Source organism: Serinus canaria, chromosome 1 (assembly GCF_022539315.1).
Source record: "Serinus canaria isolate serCan28SL12 chromosome 1, serCan2020, whole genome shotgun sequence".
Classification (NCBI taxonomy): domain Eukaryota; kingdom Metazoa; phylum Chordata; class Aves; order Passeriformes; family Fringillidae; genus Serinus; species Serinus canaria.
In genome coordinates, this window is record NC_066313.1 from 91,003,023 (window position 1) to 91,028,730 (window position 25,708).

The 25,708-nt window shown below is 35.6% G+C and overlaps 1 protein-coding gene across 1 annotated transcript in view; it reads right to left on the reverse strand.

Moving 5' to 3' along the window:
- The window catches only part of MYO16 (myosin XVI), a 253,364-nt gene that overhangs the window by 108,008 nt on the left and 119,648 nt on the right, over positions 1 to 25,708 (reverse strand). The window contains exons 16-19 of the mRNA XM_009085476.4: positions 7,302 to 7,413; positions 4,097 to 4,214; positions 3,257 to 3,328; positions 2,507 to 2,648 (exon numbers count right to left, since the gene is read on the reverse strand). Coding sequence (XP_009083724.3) covers positions 2,507 to 2,648; positions 3,257 to 3,328; positions 4,097 to 4,214; positions 7,302 to 7,413 — 444 coding nt within the window. The remainder of the gene's footprint in view (positions 1 to 2,506; positions 2,649 to 3,256; positions 3,329 to 4,096; positions 4,215 to 7,301; positions 7,414 to 25,708) is intronic.

Sequence of the window (25,708 nt, forward strand, 5' to 3'; positions counted from 1 at the left end):
CTTTTATTTTGCCTAAAACCTGTCACACAAGTTTTTTCTTAGTAAATATAAATCAGCGTTAAAGACCAAAATCAAGTATTTCCACCATAAAAGTTAAACATGGATAACCAGCTTCCTTAAAAAATACCAATAAAAAATGCTTCTTTTAGAGTTACTAAGCCAAGACATCTAATTTTATTGCTTCATAAATTCTCACTGGTGTGATGGAAGTACAGCTAAACTGCCTCACAACAGAACAGGAGAACTGAGTTGGAAACTTTATTCCAGGTTTCTGATGAAGGCTTCATCCCATCTGATAAGTAGCAATTCTGTCAGTTTCAATTGGGGAATAAAATGTAGCCTGTGATGTATCAGAAAAATGTAGTCACATGAGTAAATGTTTTTGGTGGATCTTTCAGCAGAAGTTTATTAAAACTGCACCAAACTGGAGATATAATGCTGCTAACTGATAGCTGCTCAGATGTATGTGAAGTAAATCCGACTCACTAATCACAAATTCATTGCAATTCATTGCAGTAATCCAACTTGCACCTAGAACTATTCTATGCCTTGATTTACTCCTCCATCTTAAACCATATGATTAGGCTGGACCAAAAAAAAAAAAAAAAAGCTGTATGTGGGCTACTTCAACTGAGGCTGAAATATCAGTAAAGGATGATCAACCTTATTTCCAGTCAAAATAATCTACTTAGCTTCAAGTTTGCAAAGGGAACAAAGCCGGTTTTGGCCTGATAGAACTTCGTATGTCTTGTCAGTACTGCCCAATAATCCTGAGCTGGTTGGCTTTCTATAACCAGCCTAAATGAAGAATTGTCCCTTTTCAAGCATATGTCTAATATGTGGCCAGAAAGACTATTACAAATTCCTAATTTCTGATACATCCAACAGCTGTTCTGTTTTAGCTGGGACTAACAACCTCACACAGTCTTCAAGTTACCTCAGTAGTTTCATTGAGAAATATTTTCACAAGTTAGAGGTCACCTCTTCTACCTAGTGATTGCACTAAAAGGAGACTACAAGGTAGACAATATACAAACAATTTTTACTTTCATTATTTGAAGATGCTATGATATCTAAAAATATAGGTTTATATTAACAACAAAAGTACACAACACCCTATTCTGAAAGAATGTAAGATACCAAATTGTAAAATTAGACAATGAAAAATTATTTCAAATAATTTTAATATTTTTTAATATATCACTTCTAAATTTATTTCTCAACAATCACTACAAAAAAAAAAACTCACTGCAATTAGAAATGCCTGAGCTGGATTGTTGTCTGCCACAGACATGAACTGAGCTAAGCCTCTGTTCCATAAATCCCAGGAATGAATGAGGAAGTATTGTGGCCTCATGTTACTGCCCTTCCTTGTTATATAGAGAGTATGTCAAATTAGGCCATGAACTGGAAAATTGCCATAGCTTAGTGTCACAAACAGACAAGAAAAATCATTCCATGTTACTTCTGTTTGCCTTCAGCAGGAAGTGAGACACTTCTGGTGGTGTATATATAATGACAGACAGATTTTAGGTGCAGAAAGCTGAGTTACTCAGGCATGGTACCTTTTTCTCCTAGCTACACCCATAGAAGAGAAGAGATTTGTCACTAATTTGTCTATTAATAGAAATAAAAATAAGACTTTGAAGTCTTCAAACTCTAAAAGAGGGTACCTTGTCCTGTGCAGCCATAAAGATATGATAAAAAGAAAACATACTTATGAAAGTTCCACATCTGCCATTAGTGGATTCCCATTTACCAATAATTCCAGGCGGCTTGTATTTTATGTTCATAAGAAAACTCAGCTGAGCATTTGAGCTGTTGAACTTTGATTAAGTCACATGCATATGATCATCTAATTAGGTCTACTGTCTTAGTTTGTTGATTTGATTCCACTGAGATTTCAGGGTTTTTGTTCCTTTAATTTGTTTCTTGACTGCTCCACTGATGCACATTAATTAGCATTCATTTTTCCAAGAAGCCATGCTGGATAGCAACAGCATCAAATTTAGAAGATGCCAACCTAGAGAACATTTTTAGAACATTTAAATCAGTTAAATTTAAACTTTCATTTGCAGGCCTTTGAATAAAATTCTGGTTTTAATAGCCTGTGCTAAGGTCACTGTTTTGGGAAGAAAGAACAAGTATGTTCTGCATTAAAAAATCACCAAGCAGCATTTTCAATGTTGAAAGGCTTAGGTCATTCTGTACTGTCAAGTCCTAAAAGGCTTTTAATTTTAACCACTAATCTAGATTACCAATCTAGATTATCTGAAGTACCATGGCCCCCTATTTAAACAAACAAATAAATACATTACAGTAGAAACAGTTAGAAGGAATAGCCAATGCTTTAAAGATCCAAGCATCACTGTCATGCTATTATAAAGCTCTTTAAAACTTTATCAGTGTACATTAAATTCCACCATTTAAAGGAATGATATTTCTTTCAGGGTTCTGAATTTGAACAGGTAATGGAACACCTAATAGTTTCCAGTGCCACTCCTACCTGCCACTCTCATCTTGATTTTGAAGGTAGCAGTTGATTGTGTTGATTAAAAAGCTAAATAAACGACCATACAGAGATTTTGCCAAGAGATCCCGGTAAAAATCTGCAATCTCTATAGTGTGCCTCCGAACAATTGTGTCTCCTAAGAGAAAGAGCAGAAAATGGAGATGAAAGTGTGCTGTAAACTTTGCCTTAAGTAATTTTAGTTACAGTAAATTTAGCTACAGTTACTTCTCCTTTGCCAAACATTTACATGGTGTTAGCTTTTTTCTGCAGCCTCCAGTGCAAGATGAGAAGACTGTCAACACTCAAAAGATTTTAAGTTTGGAAATACATGCCTTTATACTTTGTTCAAAAGAAATGTGTAGGGGTACTACACAGAACTAATATTTTACTGAAAATATTTTTTTCAGATTTTTTTTTTCTTAAGACGCTCCTATTGATTACAGTTCTTACTAATATTCTTTAATAATATCTAATCTGTTATCTTGACACACTTCTGTAACATTACTCAAGTTAGGAGCCCATCAGCATCACAGTGTGAAACTGCTTCGTTCCATATTACAAAGGCATTTCTACTTTTGTGGCCCAGTCTGATTTAGTGCATGGCAGATAAGCCTACGTATTCCTCAGAGGGAATATTTACAGGACCATACAAGAAATAAGTGACAGCTTTTAAATTTTTTAAATCAGAAGGCTCAAAATGCCACCAGGTCTGATCTATGAGAATGTAAGCTTGGGGAAGATTACCTTTAAAATACTGAACATCAGTTGTTAAGGCTGAAGCAAGCTCATCTGGTGAAACCTGCAGCATCCCTGCCACTGAAAGGAAAAGAAAATGTAAAGAAAGACTGATTTATGTGATAGTGCATATTTCATTTTTTACAACAGATTTTCTTCTGTAGATTTCTTTTTGAATAGTGAAAGAATTCAAACATTACAGAAAAGGGTGCTGTCACAGGAGTAATCAAAATTAACAAACACATAAAATAGGACTGCTGTCAGTATTTTGTGAAGTATTAATGTATCTGTATATTACATTACAGCTTTCTTTCCCCTTCAAAGACTACTCAGGACTTTCCCCAGGGTTTGGCAGACTTTCTGTTGGATTAGAGTGAAGGTATGCTACTCATTGACATTCTGTATCCATAAGCCACTTGGAGATTTGTTAGCGACCAAGAGGGCAAACTTCAAAGCACAGAAACAAGAGTCCCTTTTCAGACCTAGATTTTGAATGTAAGGAATTCAATTCAAGGCAAATTGTTCAGCTGTTGACAAGCAGTGCAAAAGCATTTCAAAACAAGACTGCACAAAGTGCACTGTACAATTTCTTTTGGCAAATGATAGCATTAAATATGACATTTAATTAGCTAATTTGCAATACAGGCATTTTATTTCATCCCATAAAAATCTGTAATTTCTAAAATGCCCAAGTCAATTGGATACTGTCTTCTCACAGTAACTTATTAATTTTCAGAAGTCTTTTTCTTTTTGTCTCCCTGGAATTGTGTTTCCATCTGTCGGTGGAAGAGCGCAACTCCCCTGCAGTGGGACCAAGCAGGCGGCGCTCCGAGGTCGTGTCCTACTGACCTTGCTCCAGGAGCTGCAGGTCTGACACGAACGCTGTCTCAGCATCTGTCAGGGCTGTGAAGCGAATGTCTCCGAGATGCAGAATTGCTGAGAGAATCACAAACAGGTTGTCCACCTCCTGCACAGTTTTTCCAGAATTAAAGATAAAGAAAAGATCTGTTGGACGCACCAGTGAAAGGCAGTGCTTTATAAAAATATAAATTCTGTTAGTTTGTATCATCACCATTTGATAAGTTAAAAAGCATTCACATTTGAATTATTAACAGAAAATTTGAAATCAAACTGGAACCTAGCTAGGACATGAACCAACAAAATTACTTTTTATTTCCTTGTTTTAACATCACATTAACCACTGGGTTAAGAAAATTTTTCCCAATGTGATAAAAATACTGAAATATCTTTCATGGATGCACTGTTTCTGTAAGAAATAAAACATATCTGGTCCATAGAGAATTTCCATTGAGACAATTTCTGTATCTGGGAACAGCAAGGGTTTTTTGCCTCAGCCAACTGAATTCATAAAGTGTCCAGCTCTATAGGTTCCTGGTATTAAAAGCTGAAATTAAGGTCCAAAAGGAACAAAAGCAGCTTTCCTTACCCTCAGTTTCTCTCTGAGATTCCATGTTATGTCTCAGATTCTGAAGCAGTTATCTTTAGGGGCAGATTTTTTTCTGACCTCATTTTTATCACAGCAAGAAGAAAACTAACTTCTTCAGTTGTTTTGGTTTGTTAAAGTATTTTTAAATTCAAGGAAAATATGACCTGTGGAATATGAACTTTAAATCCTAAAATATGGAAAGCATTGTGTGTTTTTGGAAGGTTTTTTTGTTTTAAGGTCAGTTATATAACAATGGTGCTTCTTAAAATGGTAAAACAGGAAACCTGATATCAACTACAACATTACATAGCATTATGTACAGCGAAATTAATTGATAATTCTTGAAATATTTTTGAAAAATAATATTTAGAGCCTGATTCAGCTGAAACTGCAGAAGTGACAGTGAGAAATATCACTCATCAGAATTTGCAGACTAAGATTATACATATACATTGATGAAATACTTACTTAGAACATCCTCTTTTTTTTCAAGTTTTCTTCTTCACTTCTTCACGTTATTTCCCTGATAAATATGCCAATCATCAAAGGATATTAGAAAAGCCTAAAGTCTTTCTGGGATAGATTATAGCACCTCCAATGTTGTGGAAGCAAGTTTGTTTCTCTAAACTAGACTTTAAGACAAGAATGTCAGTCTCCTACTGCATGAGAGAGGTGTCAATAGGGCAACAGTGTATTCTAGTATTATATGGTACCAAAGCTGAAGAGTCAAAAAATCCAATATATACAGAGAAAGACTGAACAAGAAATCTCTTAAAATAGAAGAAGTTATGCTAATCTAGCATTCAAAGCAGGGTGCTATCCTCTGCTTCTTGGGATGGTATCTCAGGCAAGATGAAATGGCAGACTGGCAGTGCACACTCCTTGCTTGTAGGTTAACTCATTCAGAACTGGTTTGGGGACACCTGTGCAGCACTGAAGGATGGTGGGCTGGGATAGCTTTTGATTCTGGTGATTTTGGTCAGGTCTCCAGGTATATTTTACATTCCAGGTTCTCAAACACTTTATCATTGTGTAAGATGCAAGTTTCCCCACATTTAAAACGGTAGTTAGTTTTAATAAACATTAACATTCTTTGGAAGATAGCAGTAATGACTGCTAAGGAATTTGTATGTAGTTCTTCAAAAAGATTATCCACCCTATCAATAAATGTGTCCAGGTAGTCAAAGAATGATACATACAGACCTCTCCCTGTACCTCAGAAGTAATGGGTAGAAATTTTAGGAATGTGTTTTATCTACATATTGCCCCCTAACATTCAAAACAGGAGATCAGCCTGCAGTACTTGAGAGTTTCACAGATTTCTTGTCCCCTAAATGTTATTCTAATGCTGCCTGAATACAGACCAGCTTTAAAGATGTTGACACTTTTCTGAGAGATAACTTCTTTTCAAGAATTCTGAGTGAAATTAAGTATTGGACTCAAAAGAATACTGTATAGGAAGGATTCTCAGACAGCTACTGCAGGCTTATAAATCATGATCCATTTAGCATTCATGAAAGAGCAAGAGAGATCCACCAAACTGTGACACTGGGCTTAATCCAGAAGTGCCTGGACCTTTTGTTATTGAAATCTATGACTACAGAGCTCAAGCCACTAAGAGTAAGGAATAATATTGTCAAATATTATTTGACACCAAAGTCTATCTGCCACCTAAATAACAGCTTCAGCAGATTAACAAATTTTTGCTGATAGCCCTTGATCCTTTTTTATTACAACTGCTGCCCATCTGCCATTTTTGATGATGTTTTAACTGAGAGTTACATTAATTTTTGGTACCCTTCTTTCCAATGAAATTGTACAGCAGTAAGTTCTCACCTCCTTCTAAAACTACTGCTGCTTATCTATTTCTGTTGCAGAAATGTTCCAGCTACAGTGTGCTATGTGGCATACACATTTGTAAGAAGTATGGGGAGTTTGTTAGGCATTGTAGTATCCTGAAGGGATGCACAGTTTACATGAATTCTTATATCCATCCTTCTATTTCTTCTGATTTCCTTCAAACCTCTGTCTTCCAGAACCTCTTCTTGATTAATTTTCCAAATTATCTTCTTCATTAGTTCATAGAATTAAAGCAAACAGCAGGCCTATCTTCTTGTTGCTTTTGGGGAATTAAGTCAGCTCTTTCAAGTTACCTGGCTCTAATTTTCTTTCCTAAATAGGTATTTACTTCTTTTCAGGTGCTGTTAGCATATGTGTGTTTCATAAAATTAAAAAGGATGGGAGATAATAAAGAAGAGGAAAAAATTTCCGTGGCTTTTATGAGGTGTCATATGGGATTTGACTGCTTCTTTTCATCTATGTAATTTAATTGTTCAGAGTATTATACCTTGAAGCTGTTTTGTGAATCTTTAAGAACGAAAAAGATTTACATTGTTGGTTCTGTGTCTAATTAAAAGTGATTACAATAATTTCCCTGGAGTGAACTAGTGCTGTATTTGTTTCAATGTCTTAACTAACAGGGAAAAAAAAAAAGACAGAAAGGTGCTTCTTTTAGCCACAAAAGGTTACCTGTGAGAGTTACCTATGGCCTGCTTTCAACTAATATGATTGTTTTAGCCACAAATAACATAAGCTCATGTAACTTACCAGGCTGTTGAATCCCAGAGCACCTAGAGCTTGTTTTAGTATGGTTAATTTCTCCCTGTTTTGAGGGTTGGCTGCTAACATCGTCTCTTCTGATACAGTCTGGCTCAGACACCTGCACAGAGGAAAAACAGCATATCTGGTATTTACAAGGCCGTGCACGAGCAATCTTTTGAAGTTAAAATCCAGCTTTACATTTCTAACCAGAGGTTTATTGCAGATATTTCTCAGCCATTGGAGGGAGCAGTACCAGCGACAGAATGTTCTGTATTTCTTTCTTAAACTTTTGCATAAGACTCCCCCCAGCCCCAGCTTTAGCCCTACATGGCAGCTAAAATTTCAAACTGGGTTTATACTCTTGCCAATTTTGCCATTCTTGCACTACCAGAGGCTCCCCTTCAGAAGGCAGATTTGAGGAGAACCTCTGATAGCTCTGCCTGCTCTAAATTCCCCTCTTGCTGACAAGGGAATAGATCAGCCCTTAACTGCCACCATGATCAATCCTTCCCCCAGCAGCTGAATGGGTGATGGGGGTACTCAACCTCTCTCAAAATGAAGCAGTAACCATGTACACAGAACAGTAAGTGTACAGCCTTAGGCTGCACTGCTTTGCACACTGCAAAGGAAAAGGAAATTTTATGTACCTTCCCAAAACCAGTGATTAGCAGAGAGAGACACTGGTGCAGCAGCTAACCCAGGAAAGGAGAAAATGTAAGCAACATAAAGAGTAATAATACAAAACAAATTAACCACAAAATGTAGCAAAACAGATTATTGAAAAGTGCAGTAATCTAGCCTTTATAACCATTTATTCTGACCCTCTTGAAGTAAGTCCATAGTTTTAAAAGTATTCAGATAACTTCATAGAGCTGAATTCACACAAATGAGGTGTCTGAATATCTTACAGGATCTGACTTCTACTGACATAATGCTGAGAATGTAAGATATTTTGGTTTATTGTTTTCATTAAATTATCACAATCTTTAAAATACACATTCATTACACAATCTTCAATCTTTGCTGATGTCACTTAAATAAACAAAAGGGCTCTCCACACCTTTCTCCAAATAGCATCATCACTACACCAACAAAGGTAGACAATTTACACACATTTCAGCCCTCACCCTTCACCACAATTCACAACAAAATTTCCCCACAATTATTTTGCTCTCTACTGACGTTCAGTCTACGATCTGTCACTTAAATATGGGAAACAATACTGGTTTAATTTTTGACAATTCTTGTTTACAATCATGTTCTCATACCACTATAGAGGAGACATAGTTTCAAAACATACTCCTATTACCACAGAAGGGCTGGCAACATTCTCCTAGGGGTGGTAGTTCTCATATGGATGCCCTTTTACATGGGGCATGAATGCGTGTAGGAAGAATTATTTAGTGTTTGCACTTTTCTAACAGATGAGGTTTCAATAGTACCCACAATGAAACATAAAGTGCATTTTTAGTGAATCTGTATCAGATTTACCAGTGTGAATTCCCCTTGCAGTGATAATGGCATAATTTACCCCAGCAAGGGGGCAGAAGAAGAATGATGGGGTTAAAAATGTGTGCCTGGGAGCATAAGTACCTTTTGCACCCACAGGAGGACTAACTCAGCAGTTATCTCAAGTATGAACACGCCTCTCAACTCAGTGGATAAAGCTGGTGGTTCACAAACCATTGAGAACCTGTGTCTGTGAGCATCACTGCCAGAGCTCAGCACTGGTTCCTCAAGGTTGCTAAAACATTAATTTTGTCAGACTGAAATAGGTACAAATGATAGCACAGCTGTCAAACCAGCTAGTGCAGATGATACAAAGTATATCCAGCTTTATGTTTTGTGGGTTTTCTTCCTTTTTTTTTCCCCTGTTTTTTTTTACATTGCCTGTAGGTTCAAAGGGAGACTAGAATACATCTAATACTAAATCTGGCATAAAACCTTCTGGTGTAAAAGTTAATCCATCAGAAAAATTTCCACTCCTCTGAACTGCTGCATAAGCTTATGCCAGTAACATGTTATGCATCATGAGTTGGTGGCACTTTTGCTCCATAATTAGGAGATTTACAGCATCAGCCACTCTGCTGTCAAAATATTCTATTGTCGAATGTTGTAGGAGTTGGAAGCATATGGCCATTTCTGCAAAAAAAAGCCTCCTCCTCAATGGTTCTGTCCCTAAATAACTCTTTGTCTCTCTCTGTACTGAGCAGGGAGTACTCTTTCCTGTTCTGTGAAGAGAATTCCACACTTCTCCCTTTTAAGCCACCCCATTTAACCAGCACTTCTTTAGCACAGCTGAAGTGCTAGTGGGTACTGCTGCTGCAGAGAGCTGTGTGAGTACTACCAGCCCCTCTGAAAGCAGGCTGCAGCACAGCAAAGTGGTGCAGAACCCTCCCTCCCTGAGAGCAAAGGGCTGAGCTGAAAGCACACGTGCCAGTTCTTGCCTTCAGCACAGCACTTGCTGATTCAGCAGGGGCAAAGTGGGTACCTGCCAAACTAGGTGCCTATGGCTCTACAAACCATCCACAAACTGCAGCTTCTGCTGGGACTTGCCTGTTGGAAGAGAATCTGACTTTCCCAGCTATACACATCCTGAAGACTTAATCAGCAGATGTGCTGGTGCTCTTGGAAAGAGATGCAGCTGGACATTTTCTACGGTGCACTTCAATTTAGTTTCCCCAGTCTAAAAGCAATTAAATTATTTTATAGCATTTCATGAGGCCCACCCATGTTTCCAAACTATTTAAGGACTAATGAAATGTGAAACATTGCTTTGAAGAGCTGCACATTTGACTGTTATACATTTATAATATAGAGGATGCCCTTATTAAGGACAGATTATTGCATAGAGCACTTGGAACTGCTGATGGTATCAAACAACCATCACAAAATGTAAGAAATATACAGTGTAACATAACATATTCTAGGCATACAACAAAACATATTTTCCTAATTATTAAGTATGTTCTGCCTCAGAAACATAGTAACATTTGGATAGAATTTTATTTTTCTTTTAAAACAGCTCCCTGGCAGCTCATTCTCACCACCTTAAAGATGAAGGGTTTGGGACACGATTTGTGTCAATACTACTACTGTAACTTATTTATATTTAAGAATTAGAGTCCAGAACTAATCTTAAATTGTCTCCTCTTCTACAAAATTAAGGAAAGGGGAAAGAGATGTATCACAGTGCAAAAGTCCTAATAATAATAAACATTCCTTGATTGAAGACATCACTTTTCCATGAAATGTAAACTTTTTTCTAGGATGTGTATCTTTCCTCATATTTATAGCACATTTTTGTCTTGTGACATTCAAGTGGCCTGGGCAGAATGGCACTGCTAGTGATGAAGAGGAAATAAACTGCTTAAAATCTATATTTTGAACCTACCATGTAGATTTTATTTATCATTTTTAACTTAGATTTTTGCCATTGTGAACTATACTCATGAAAACCTACTATGTTATTTGAGTGTGTGCACTGTTCCTATAAGTTTCCAACAAAAGAGTCTGTGTTCAAATGTAAACCAGATCTGGTGACTCCTGAGTTCTTTGTTGCTGACAATTTTAGTAAAAGAGGTATTACTGCTATGCAATCCAGAGCTGATGTTCCACAATATCTCACGCACACAGGTTGTGCACCAGTTTCATTCTTAATTAGTTCAGTTTTACTAGCCTTACTGGCATATCTCTGGGTGTAAATTCATTCTGCAAATGCACAGGCAAATTAGTTTACTGTAGCTTTGGAAAAAGATTCTCAGATTTTGGATGAAGTTGAGCCTCTTAACTGGAGGTGGCTACTCAGACAAATGGTATTTATATTTCTAGCAAAAGTCACAAACCAAAGAGTTTATGCAGTTCTAGTAATTAATCCCTTTCTGCTGACTGTTTATTTGTTTAAAATATACACCATGCTGACCTTGGCATCAGACTAGTACTTTTTACAGACAGTTTATCAGCAAACAAAAAAGTTTTAAAGACATGGTCAGTGATTTTCATTTAAAAAAGACGAAACTCACTGATTCACAAAACTTCTTTTCTTAACAATAAACTAATTGAATTGCATTATAGTCACTTTCAGTAAAGCACAATGGTACATTAGAGAGACATTTTTTTGAGAAATATAAAGCACTATATAGTTTTTCTGTCTGTTTTTTTTTTAACAGTTGTAATTTGCAGCACTGTAGCAATTTTATCTATTATAGTCTCTAAAAGAAAAAATTACTATTTAGAAGAAAAAGGCAATGGTGGTAATTTTTTAGTATATTTCTTATCATAATATACAATTTTTGAACCATCATTAGAATGACACCATAGATCACATTTTCAGGTAGGGGTGTGACTAGTACAACCAAGAGCAAAATAAAAGTTCTTAGTGTGACATTCAATTCTTAAATATTATCGACCCATATAATTCCATAATTACCTAACCTGTTTATTTCATCATTCTCATTATAATCGTTACACATCATCACAATTATTCAACTCACATATTTGGTACACAGATCTCAAATATGAAGAAGAAATACGTATGTCGGCTTAACTGAACAATACTAAACTTTTGTGACATAAGCATATATCAAATTTTCCTACATAATCCCACCAGTTAAAAACTTTGTTCAAGTAATTAATCCTCTACTTAGCTGACTGAGCAAATAATGAGACTAAAGCTACAACTAGCTAAGACAAGCTAAGATTAAAAAGAAAATTTTGACTATCAGTTTGCCACTGACAGAAACTCGGCAAAATAATACCTGATTTACATTAATTTATTTTCTTTTGAACTGTAACCCATGAGCATTTAGTATCAAAGTGATCTGCCTCATTCAACATAAACAATTCAAGTAATTTCTGTTTATTCTTGGAACTGCTACATTTATATAAAATCTGTGAAAAGAAAAAAATAAGTCTGCCAATAAACCTTGATATTTCACTAACAGAGTAAGTAAAACATTACCAAAACACTTTCCTAGCCACTTTGCATTTGTAGAATCTGACACCCGAAATGTTCACGTATTCTGTAAGAGCAGACATTTTATGCCAGGCACAATATTACATATTGCCCTGTAGGATACCGAAATATCTCCTTCATTGCAGTGGTCCCAGTCATATCTGGCAGAGAAACTGTCTGAAAGAGATTCCTAGGCTGTGGACAGTTCCCAAAATTCCCTTTTGTCTGGATTGTAAGAATTGGGTTTCAACTGAAGATGAACAGTGGATTTGCCAGATGGACACTGCTTTTCTGAGGGCTCTCCTGAAGTAAATACATCTTTTCATGAATAATTAAAAAAAAACTCTTGGTAGGATTATATCATTAAATGGCTTTGAGTCACTGTAAAATGTTAAGACAAAGCCCTATGATTTAAAAAGGGGTGTTGGAGTTTTTTCAAGCTGGCATCTAGCTGTTTCCCACTTGACTCCTTTCCTGATGGAGGATGAGTGCTGACACTCCTCCATTTCATTGCACAGCTTTCTGGGCTATACCAGGTTTGATATAAAAGAAACAGTGCAAAATCAGTACAAAAATTTCTTGAAACATTATTACAGACAATAGTGAAGTAAATGCTGCTTGTGGTAATAAGGATTTCAGCAACCACAGTCAAGATCTTTAGTAAAAAAAACAAACCCTCAGATTACAGGCAAAAAGCTTCATTTTCTAATTGTTTATACTCAGAACAATCTGATTAGATTAGAAACAGAGGACATATCTTTACTACCAAAAACCACCTGGAAAAACAACCCAACTGAAACCAAGCAACCAAAACCCCACAGAAAAGCAAGGGGCTGAGTAAGAGCATCCTGCTTTATTGGTCAGAAAAAGTGACAGAGATCAAATGAAAACACATTTTGTCCAGGAATTAGGACAAACAGAAATGACTATTAAAAAGATACAACTCCAACAGCAAACAATTATAGAGTAAGACAAAAGGAGGACTGAAAGTACAAATTCAAGTCAGGTCAGGCTGATTCGGCAGTGGATCATCAGAACAGCATCTAGTATAAACTAAATGAGAGTCAAGAATGCCTTGATAATGCAAAAAATTAATCATCATATCCTTATTTGCATAGGCCAACATAGGAGTCATAAATACTTAGCATGGTTAAAGCTTGAACTGGACTACTCTGTGTGATTTGGGGCATCCCACTTCAGAAAAATCAGAATCAGATAAGAAAAAATCCAGAGTAAAGCAGCAGCAAAAAGATATCAGAAAACAGGAGCAAAAGCCAGTTGTCATTAAATATCACCTACAGAAGACTGAGAAAGACATTACAAAGACAAAAAATTCCCACAATCTGGAAGAATATACCTGGAGGTTTTCAGGATTTGGCAAAGCTCTGAACAAGCTGATCTGCTCTGCCAGCTGGTCCTGCTTGGGGCAGGCAGTACAGTAGAGACCCCCTGAAGTCCCTACCAAAGTGAATTATTCTTTGATCCTATGAAATACATGAAATTTATTTCTGAGATAAGTTGGGATTTAATGTACTGGGTTTTTTTTTAAAATCTCATATAATATCAGTAATTTTGGCCCCAGAAAGTTGGGACATGAAGCAAAGATAGGTCTTTAATTGTTGAAGACACTACCTTGACCTTCAACTAGTCCCTAAAATCCAAAAAATGACTACAGGTGTTAGAGCCATAGGATATCTGAGGATGAGTACAATTTTATCAGAAATTTAGATTGTTCAATATCTGAAGGGATGACAGTGTTCTAAAATCTGACCAGTCTTAAACACCAGACTCCTATCAAAGGGGGAGTCAAAAAAGAAGATAATATTTCTGCTCTTCTGCTCAGGTTAGCAACCCTTTCCACTGGTCTAGCTAGTAGTTAAAAAAGTACTGCATTATTATTCTATGAGGAGAAAAATTTCTTCTGATCTTGAAAACAAATATTTTGATACAAACTTCTAAATCATCTTTCTTTTTTAAAATTTTAGAACACTCAAATTTTATAGAAATTAACATCAAATTTTAAGAAAAAAATGATATACGAAATTTATCATCAGGAAATTTCCAGAAACTTTAATTACCTTTTATGAGCTATAAACAAATAAAACCTGTTTTAAGATTTTTTAAAATATCTTCAAAATATCTGCTTTTTTTTTTTTTCAAAAGACCAGGGGCACAGGACCAAACACCTGGAATTGATGAAAATATTCCATGCAAGCTGGATCAAAATAATTGTCAGGACACATGCTATGACCACCACATCTCCAAATAAATACAATTTAGCTTGATTTTGTATCAAGACAGTAAATGGTTTGTACCTTTCATATGAAATTATTTATTAATAAGGCTACCAGGATGGCTGAATAAGAATCCTTTCTTGCACATAATCACTCAGGGAGGATAAGATCTTTATTCTTCTGGGATCCTGGGTAAAGGTGTACAATAAATGAACTCAAACTTACTTTATTTAGACACTAATTCTTATGCTTTTTCACTTATGAAGTGAAAGAAAAATAGGCCTGAAAGTCACAACAGAAACTTTGCTTATTCCAAATACCATCCTGAGGCAGAAAATCACAAGTTTCAAGATCTGGGAATGATAGAACCATGGTCCTGATAAGAAATGGGAACATGAATGTGAACCCAGATGAAACTGTCCCAGCATTAGCTCACAAATCAGTTTTATTTTCTTTCTTTTGTGTTGCTGAGGCAATAGATTTTCAAAGGACCACTCTGTTTGCACAGTAGATCCTGTCTTGATACAAAGGCTTGGACCTTTGTATACCAGATCTCTGGAGGCCTTTTTCAAACCAAAAACAAAGGAAAATATTATTTTTCTCTGTTTATATTCCTTTAGTTGGTTAAGAAAAAAACTGAAAGAAAATAAATGCATGAGAGTAGCTGAATGTTACAATCTATTCTTTTTTGAGACTCTCAGCCAACTGGCTCCTGTGAGGAATTAAAACTTCCATGGTGTGTGCTTTCTTCTGCTGATCCAATTGCCCACATGTCATTTCCCTGCTATTGGTAGGAAACCTCTATAACTAACCCAGAGAGAAATGGAATAGTATCAACTCCTACTCTAGCAGTAGGATATTGAATACAAAATACAGATTTTTTTTTTTTTTTTTGCTAAAAGGAGTTGAAAATATTGGGCAAAGGATTTACATGGAAGGAGCAAAGAATAAATACTTAAGATAAACTAATCACTAAATACAGAGCTCTCTATCAATACTTAATTAGGCAGTGCAAGCCCCTGCAGATCATGTTGTGAATCAGAAATTCTGGATTTTATCTATAAAGCCCTTATTTGTTTTACAAAAATGACATACAAATAAAAGCCTTAATATTCTTTCACCAATTAAAAATATGAAAAATATTTTTCAAATATATCAAATATTAAAAAACCAAAAATCTTAAAACTGAGATCCTGATACTTAATATTTATTTATCCAAGCCAGAAGGCTTTTGTTCCAGCTTTTAGGACAACCCCCCCATATTTTAGTTGTTTGGGGGTTTTTTGTTCTGTTGGTTTTTTTTGTTTTGTTTTGGGTTTTTTGTTTGGTTGGTTTTTTGTTTTGTTTTGTTTTTTAATATATCATGCTGTAAGCCTATGGAAACCTGTCATGCAATAGATCTCAACAACCATTATCTGCTGTTCAGTTAAAGAAATTTAGAAGACATGATTGAAACCAGGCAGTTTCAAAACATCACCTTCATCCTGGATATGATTTCCTGCATATATCCCCCCTCACACAGAGGTGTCCAAATTCCTTCTCCTCATGATGATAAGCAGGATATAGAACTGACTTGTCACTTGCTATGCATGAGCCTCTCTATCAGTCAGCTTTATAGGCAGCTGCTGGGAAATACTGTGCCCATAGCTCAGAGAAGAGCACATCAGTCAGATGGAATGGATTCAAGAATACCTACTGGAAATATTCATTTTCTTTGAATGTTGTAAAGGCTTTTCTTACAGCTTCACCTTAATTAAAATGTGCCATTAAAAAGCACACACAAGAGTGCTCTCAGTGCCAGCTTTTATAAAATGCTGCATTGGTCGTTCCAAAAGCACAGATACAGGCCATGCCCATCATGACATCATATATGGTGATTTTAGGCCACTGGAAAAACAAGAAGTGGGTTTCTTTCCTTGCCAGGTTTACAAGTACTGTGAAATAGAATAATGAATTATCTCATCACTGTATATTTTCCCAACTCAGCAAAACACTTCTGCCTTACTAACTTCAAACTTGTTCATTGTCCCACTGATTTCAGTTGAATCCTAGTATCAAAATAAATATCAATAGCTGGAGGTTAGAGGTGAACACCCTCTGTTGAGCTCTGGTTCACTGAGAAAGAAGGAAAGGCAGACTGAGGTGTGTGAGTCTGAAGGAAATAAGCAGCACTGATGACCTAGACTTTAGGCTGTCCCAAGCAATGCTTACATAATTTTTAGGACTTAATATCATGTTGTCTTACACTTATTTCTACTCTATGCAATGGAGATTCCAAAGATGTGCAAAAATTCCTGCACTGTAACTGTATGACCTAGGCATAGTGCAGAAAGCACAGGATTTGCCTATTTAGCTTAGATGAACCTGCTCCAACACAACCCTGACACTTTTTGCTCAACACCATCTGGGGAGTCTCTGATACACTTCATAATGAGCCACACAGACTCATCTTTCAGCTCTACTTGTCGTTGTATAAAGTCTGAACCAGAACATTAGTACAAAATCTTCATTAGTTGATGCTTTTTTGCTTGAAAATTCTCAAGAGAGCCAATGTCACAGGAGGATGGAGCAGTGTTTCATAATCAGGTTCCAGCTCTAACACAATCAATACTCATGTTGTGGGTGTCACTTAATGTGACACTGTATTAAGAAACATGGATTAACAAGCTAAATCTCTTCCTTCCCGTTATTAGTGCTGCCCCATGAACCATGGACTTGCACAATCATGTGAAAGGCATATGGCTTTTTCCTTTGCAGTCCCCATTCCTGCTTCCCATCCAGGTCAGGGTACTGGCCCTCATTAAGCACAATGGTCATCAGTAAAAATTCAACCTTAGCAGATCAGTTAATTTTTACTTTAACTTCACCTAGAAATCATGACAATTCAGATATGGGTTAGTTACAGACAAAATATAAGCATTTAAAAACCAGTTTTCTTTCAACTAGGTCAGTTTACTGCCCTCATATTAAATATTTGTGAAGTATTTTTCCAAAATACTTTAAATTTTTGTAAGAGTTTAGCTATTCCTGTGACTACTTACTATATCTCAAGATGCAATTTAGGTGTAATTAAATTTTAGGATTGTTTGGCTTGACTGAAAATTAATGACTTCATAGTTCTAAGTATGTTTTAAAAAATGCTTTCAGAACTGCTGGGATGAAGGGTATTGAGCATACAAAAGCAAGCCATTCCCTTTCAAAAATAAATTCCACTAATCTCTACCATACTTACAAACTCACAGAGCAAGAAATTTCAACAAACATTTTTGTTTCTTTAAATATCTCATGTGAATATGGGAGGACAATGTATTCTGCTAAGTGAGAAAAAGCTGCTTTGCACTTAGTGCTGTTTGATATGTAAACAGGAATGAGAAAAAGACAAAGCAAAACAGTAGACATCAATGAAGAAAACAGCATTTCCAGAACATGATAATGAATAGCTTCTGGCTTTTTTTTCTCTCAGGGAAAAAGGGCATGTATTATTGCTTTCTTTTTCTTCCTTTGTCCCCAGTTTTTAAACATATTTGAATCTGAAAAAATTTTATACCTTTTTACCCTGTAGCACTGAGTTGGAGTTACTGCTTATCATTTAAGTGCACATATTTCTGCTCATAACTTGTGCAATAAAGCACCAAAAGCAGCTCTTAAAAAAACCTGAATAGCTTTGGTAATGTCAAGAGGTAAGGTATCAGCATAATATTAATCAGCTAAACACTGTAGACAGATTTGATGACAGCCAGAACACAGCTTTTATTTTTAGTTTTCTAAACTAACAAAATGACAAGTTATGTATGTGCTTTGTAAACTGGTTTTAGCACAGAAAGCTTATATTAGCCCATGTGTTATCCAGTAAGTAGTTTTGCCTTGATATTTTACAAAATGAAATTTCAAATAATTCTGTAAGAAAGACTATGTGTACTATGAAGCACATAAGTTTTACAGACAGTGGATATACTGAAAAGGAAAGCAAAGAAATACAGATTGGTCTTTAGCCTCAAAATGCTAAATGTTGTATAGGTTTTTTTTTTCCCTAAATATATTGATAATCCTGTGGAACAGGTTAAAATCAGAGACTCAAGCATTCTGTTCCTAAAACTACACAAAAACATAAGTTTAGAATTATTCCATTAAAAAGAAAAATGAACGTGCAACAGGAGTGAATCAAAATGGAAATTTTCACATGTCTGATGGTAATACAAGAATTATTACAGACAGTATACCTTGAACTGTTTGTCTGACCCATGATGCAGATATTTTACAGGACAGAATCATGAGATCTGTGAACTACCACTCCAAAAGTATAATTTTGAAGATTAATATACATGAAATAAGGAGCATAATGTTGATGATGACGAAAAAGTAGCAAATAATAAGAACTGCTGAAGATGTAAAAACAGTAACGCAACCTGCATGCAAGTGCAAACTGGTCCAATCTACTTCCTGAAATGCTTCAAAAATTGTTTGAACTTTGCTCCCACAACTAAAAGCAATTTTGTATTTCTGTGTTCAGACTTTGGCATTGTTTGCCAGGCAGATGTCATGAAGTTTATGAGCCTCAAAGGCATTTCTCCACTAGCACTTGCTACTTTCAAAATGCTGATTCATTAAATAAAACTGACTGTTAACAGCCACAGTATCTGATCTAAAGTATAAAAAGTGTTTAGGAAAACTACTTGTAACTTTAACCAGGATCCAGTTAAAATACTGTTAATATGGTTCAAAATTATTTCATGTTGTCACTGATTGTAGTTTATGAATCAGATAAGCTCATTTACAAGAGGGACTCTTCTTCCTGTATATGCAGGTATGACCATGTGGATTCAGGTGTGTATATTAAGCAAATAATTCTGAACAGAAAGATGCATTTCAAGCACTTTTAACGTGATTAAAAATAAAAGGTAAGGACCCCCTCTAGAAATTTGGCAACTTTTGAAATACTGGGAAATATGTATATATATTTTATTTACTTAGAAATGAAATTTCTTTGTAGAAGTATTAATATAATTTATTAATTAATCAATAATTATTATTCACATTTCATGGGCTAAGAAAGTACCATACACTGCACAAATATGATTTGTGCAGTATCAAACTTTTCGGCAGCTTACTTTTTTTTCTACAAAGCAAGAATATTCTCCTTGAAAGTATAAATGGAGCACATTCATGTGTGTTTATATATGCCATCTATTTAGAAATCAACAATCCACAATCCACAGTTGCCACTTCCTTAATGGAAGAAGAGTGTTCTGCTTTTCACACAGCTACCAAGCCACAAGATGCTGGGCACAGGGCTCAGTAGTGGAGAACTGCCATCTGCTCTCCCATGCTCAGCAAGACCAGCTTTGCCCCCTGCCTCAGGACCCATTTTTGTCCCAAATGTGTTCCAGGACAGTAAAAAAATGTGAACAGGATGGATGTAATGTGCCTGGTTCTCTCATATCTTTTCAGGCCTCACAATAAAATCATGCTGGATGAAAGGTCACAAATGAAATACTTCTGACATGAAATCCCCTGCAGTCTTCCTTTGCCTCTCACAAGGCACCAAGGACACAGAAGCTGAAGTAAACCTCAGAGGCTGCACACCAAGATCTCAGTTGGTGGGGTGCATCTAAGGCCCATATGAAGATTTACAGTACTTTAATGGTTTGTGTGTCAAAATAGGAAAAGATTCTCCCTACTAGGTCTTAGTGATAAAATCCACACTATGTAGGGATTGCAAAGCTGGGGTTTATTCAAATACATTGCTTTCTAACCAAAGTGAAAACAAATACAATTTTAAAAGGTAACCAAAATAAACAGAGAAGAAAGATGATCACAGAATAATTATGTTTTAAACTAGTCCTTTCTCCTAAGATATATGGGAAGCAGGAATGGGAATAGATTGGAGAGGATTGCAATTGCGTTTTTAAACAGGCTCCAGAAACAGAATCCAGGAAGTACATCACCAAAGAATTTGAGATGTTCCCATTTGTTCCAGTTTTGTCTTAGAGGCCAACCTAATTCCATAACATATCCACTGAAGTTCAGTTCACCCTAGGACATATTTTAATACAGGCTGCTCCATTCCTCTTAATTGCTACCTGATTTAGGAGACCTTTTTAAATAGGAGAGTAGGTCTGGAATATGGAAAATACACATAATAGAGCTTTAAATATACTGGGAAAGGAATGTCAGAGAGCATAAATGAAAATGGGGCAAGGACTGCAGCTACAAGGAAGTACAGATATATATCTGATAGTGAATCTGATTTCTCTAAAACCAAAGACATTAGCTGTACAGAAGAAAACTCAAAGAAATACTGAGAATACTAGGACAATCTCTACCAGTGCCAGTGTCAACATATCTCTGTTTGAGACAGAAAAGTGATAACAAAATAAAGTCAAGTGAACAATGATTTAAATTGAAAAATACATAGAATCATCATCACTATTGAAAGGCTTGGGCTTGCAGGGACCTTAAAAACATCTAGTTTCAACTCCCCTGCTATGGGCAGGGATGCCACCCACTAGATCAGACTGGCAATATTTATAACAAAGAAGGGTCATACAGAGTTTCTCTGGTTTTTATTCAATGCTGGAAAATTTTAATGACATACGATAGTCTCTAATTGTTTTTCAACAAAATCATTCTATGAAATAACTTATTTTCCTATTTCGATTATTTACAGTGAAAGGCCATAGACTTATTTTTACCAGTGGTTAGTTAGTACTTTTCTAAGTCTTCACAATTATCTTCTTGGTTGAAAACAAAACACAAAACTAGTGTCAGTGTACCAGCATCAAAATAAATACTGCAATTACTGTGTAGGTTTAATACTGTGTTGTAATGCCAGCCTGGTAAATTGATTTCTATCCATTTAATGATTTTATTTGGTTAAAACTCCACAAAGGTTAAAGTAGAATTTAGAAGATGCCAGCAGTTGTCAGAAGCCATACATTACACTTCTCTACAATTACAATTAAAAATACAGTTTGTTTGTCAAATGGTATTTCTACATTGTTTCAGTGCCTTTTTCTATCATTTCAGTCAGTAGAAAATTCGTAGTAAGTTTTTTATTTCAGAATGCTTTCTTGATTTGCATCTCTCTTTGTGTAAACTGAATCTGTTCTAATAATTTTTCTCACTCATATTAATACTGTTCAAGAAATGTTGAAACTTACAATCAGACAAACATAAGGCTTATTATCACAGACATGCCACAGATCAGAGAATCATGGAATCACCAGGCTGGAAAAGGTCTTAAAGATCATTGAGTCCAAAATCCAGAAACTTGAAACACTCTGGACCTTTTCAGCTCTCCCAGTGTGTCTCCTTGTCTGATCCAGAGCTCCATTTAATCAGGTCTGGTAAAAATACAGCTTTTGTTGGTTCAATAGGCTAACATATGTGTGCATTTTATCTATCTATCTATCTATCTATCTATCTATCTATCTATCTATCTATCTATCTATCTATCTATCTATCTATCTATCTACACATACATACATACAGACACTCTGTTCCATGATTCCAAGAGAAGTGTTATAAACTAACTGGATACAGACAAGACCTATACACAGAATTAAAAAGTTCCAAAGATCATCTGGGTAATGGGTGATTCATTGAAAGAAATTCACCCACCATTCCTACATTATATTGCATAAAATAAATTCAGAAGCCAGACTGGTAGAGTTGCCATGGAGCTGTATGAAACTAAGAGCTGTATGAAACCAAGATCCTGACATCCTCTGGTCATTAGCACTCAACAAGCATATTCAGAAGATTTTAATTAGCTACTTGTGCTTTAGACAAAACTCAGTTTCAGTAACCAACTTCAGAAAATACTATGGAAATCCAATAAATGGAAACGGTAAATGGCACTAATCTCACACAATCAGATTTAACCTCAGAGTCGTGGTAATTTTGAATTATGATTAATAAAAGAACTAGAGGAAGAAAACTATGCCACACTTTGGGTTGACCTTGCCTGAATTTCCTAGTGAGAGCTGGCTACCAGTGCAATGAAAAATACAAGGCAGCACAGGGAGCTGAGTGAAGGCAGCAAGTTCAAACAATGGTGAAGAGTATCAGCTCCACTAGATCTAACAGTGAGATGAGCTGGGTTCAGTGACTGGGGTTCTGTATGTCAGCAACAATTTCTGAAACACCCAGTCCTGACTGGAAATTCATCTACAGTAATTGCATCAAAACGATTCTAAGAGTGACTTTTGAGACATAAATTGCAGAACTGTGTTATCACACTAGATTTATGTAATGTAATAGCTAAGTGGTTTCAGGAGCTGAACCCACTGAATCTCCCTCCACATATGAGATGATTAGCAACCTAGTAAAGAGCAGAGACATATTTTGTACTTAAAGTAAAAGCCAAATTAACTTTTCTACCATTTATGTGAGTAATCACATCTACTTTTGAGCCAGGGTTTCTTCAGCAATTTCACCTCTCGGAGCTACATCCATTTTCTGTCTGACATGAAACACTGGTGGGCTGCTTAAACAGTCAGGACATAATTTCTTCAACAGAGGATCAAATTAAACCTGAATATATATCATAGCTCTCTGGAGATGTCTCTTTTTTATAACAAAAGAATAAACTTGGCCCAAAACCTTTAAGGTGTAAGATACTCATCAACAGAATTCACAACAAATTGGAGAATCATCTGGTACATGTTATGTTTAAATGGGGAAAGCACATTTTTGCATGTGCTTTCCCCATTTAAAGCAATTTATTTGAAGCAATGTTTTATAGCATGTATAGTTTTCTGCTCAAATTAAGACAGATGTGTTCAGTAGACTCTAAAGATCCCACTGGTCTTAATTACCAAGTTTGTTTCTTTCTTATGAATCAAACAGATTTCAGTTTTTTCTGGCCTCCTATTCTTCATCTCTCATGCCATGCCATGGACATGAAAGACAGAGTATTCTTCTCCTGTTTTCTGCACCTGTTTCTATATCATACCAGAGAAGACAAAAAACAAAGCTCTCCAAATAAATATCAAATGGTATCAATGCTTGTCAAACGATGCAAATGCAAGTTTGTGGAATAAAAAAAAAAAAAAAGCAAGACTAAAATGACTAAAGCAATAAAAAGGCAAAATCCAGAGCACTTTTATATGGTCTGATGCAATTTTTTCTATTCCAAGCTGACACCAAGGGAATGTAACTTACCAAATATTACCAGATATCTGAGTTCATTTAGGAAAACACAGAAATACAAAGAAGAGTGCCTTGGCTCCACTGTACCACTATTAATGTAAAATTCATTTTACATCTATACATTCCTGAGAAAACATGATGTGTTCATTTACACATAGTTTTACAGGTTCAGCTTGTTAGAGTTATGATGGGGAGAAAAAAAGTTGTTGAAATGAGAAGTAATCAAAATGAATGATTTCTTTGCCTCTCAGAGTCTGCCAATGGAGGGCTGAACAACCTCTGCCACTAGTCAATCAATATGTATGAAGAATAATACAATGAGAGGGGATTGTTAACATCAAATGAAAGAAAATACCCAGAGGAATATGAGTTTCAGATTTGCACTCTTGAACAAAGCAGAATTTCTACGGCATTTATTCCGAAAGCCAGACAAATAACAATTACACTTGGGACCTCAGACAAAGACCCTGAGCTGTCTCATAGCAATTTTACTACCTTTACCTTGCTAAATAAAAATTCTTCTTGAATTTCAAATAAGTTAATGATTGTTAAACATCACTGGAGGTGTAATTTTTTGAAGTATCCTTTGGGAATAAAGCAGCAATATTAAAAACTGCTAATGTTGAAACTGGAATAAATAAATTAATCATTAAAATCCAAAGCTAAGTTGCTTCTGCTTTCAAGAAGAAAAATGTTTTGGATATCCTGACATGTAATTAGAATGCAAGTGTGTAGGTGTGTATGTAACTAACCCTGAATTCAGGATGAACCACTCAAAACAACTGCACAGCCAGATACTCAAAACAAATATTGTGAAATAAGATTAATAATATAGAGTTATACCTTATGCATCAGGTATAGCTATTTGCAAATAGAAAAATTACCACTTAATTTGCAAAATAAAGCAGATAAATAGAATTCAGTTTTGTTTCAAAAATCTAAGATGTGATCCTGATTATATATTCTGTAATTACAATGCCAACCTCCTACTAATGTATCCTGTAGGACACAACTATCTACAAATGTCTCACAGAAAGGGGGTTTAAGATAGAGAAAATGTAGTAAATTTTCAGAAACAAACTGTATATTAACTTCAACACTGACATTATTGTCAGGTATTTCCTGAATATTAACATACAAAGTGATGATCCTAAGGAAGAAGAAGGAAGAAGTCTACATGGTTTGGTCGTCATAATTCCCCTGCTAAAAAACACCAGAAAAACTCTTAGCTACTGTATACTAACAGGCTTCTTTGGTTTCCATCTAGTTCTCATTAAAATATGGCAGTCTTAGCCTAAAATATGAGACTAAGCCTGAAAGCTAGCTGAACAGAAGTGAAGCACACAAATAAGTAAAATGAGATGAATTAGATCACAGAGTAAAAAATCAATACTTTGGAATATTCTTTTTGGAAATCAATATTAAATGAAAAAAACTCCCAGACTTTCTCTCTATTCTATTTTTTAATCTCAGATATATCTGAAAATAAGTATTGTGAAATGTTACATTAGAATTAGATGAAATTAGTTCCAGTCAGTCAATAACACTTTGAAACATGAAGTTGTATCTTAATACAACATATAATACAGTTTTTGGTGTCCGTCCTCAATAAAACTGAGTTAGTCATGAATATTATAACCAATCACACACATCAGTCATTTGTTGGTGTTGTCTTTACACACTTCCTCCTCTGAAGTGCAAAGATCAGCACTGACACTTGAAGATCATGGTACAAGAGAATAATGGAGCCTGACCTTCAAAGAATAGAATAGGAAAAGTAAAAGAGACTAAGAAAAAAAACCTCACAAAAACTTAAACATTCCCTTTGGTTCAATTCCTGCTGACATAAAGAATAAACCAAGTTGAATAAACTCATGAGCACTATTTGCCCAGAAAACCTGCATGAATGAGGAAAATAAAGGAAAATTGAAGAAGGTAAGAGCATTGGGATAAAGACTATTATCTGTTGAAATAAATGGGAACTGGAGGCTGAAGTTATAAGAGGATAGGGAAAAACATTAAAGAGAACAATGTGAAAGCACATTTTGTTGGAATATGCATATGACCTACAT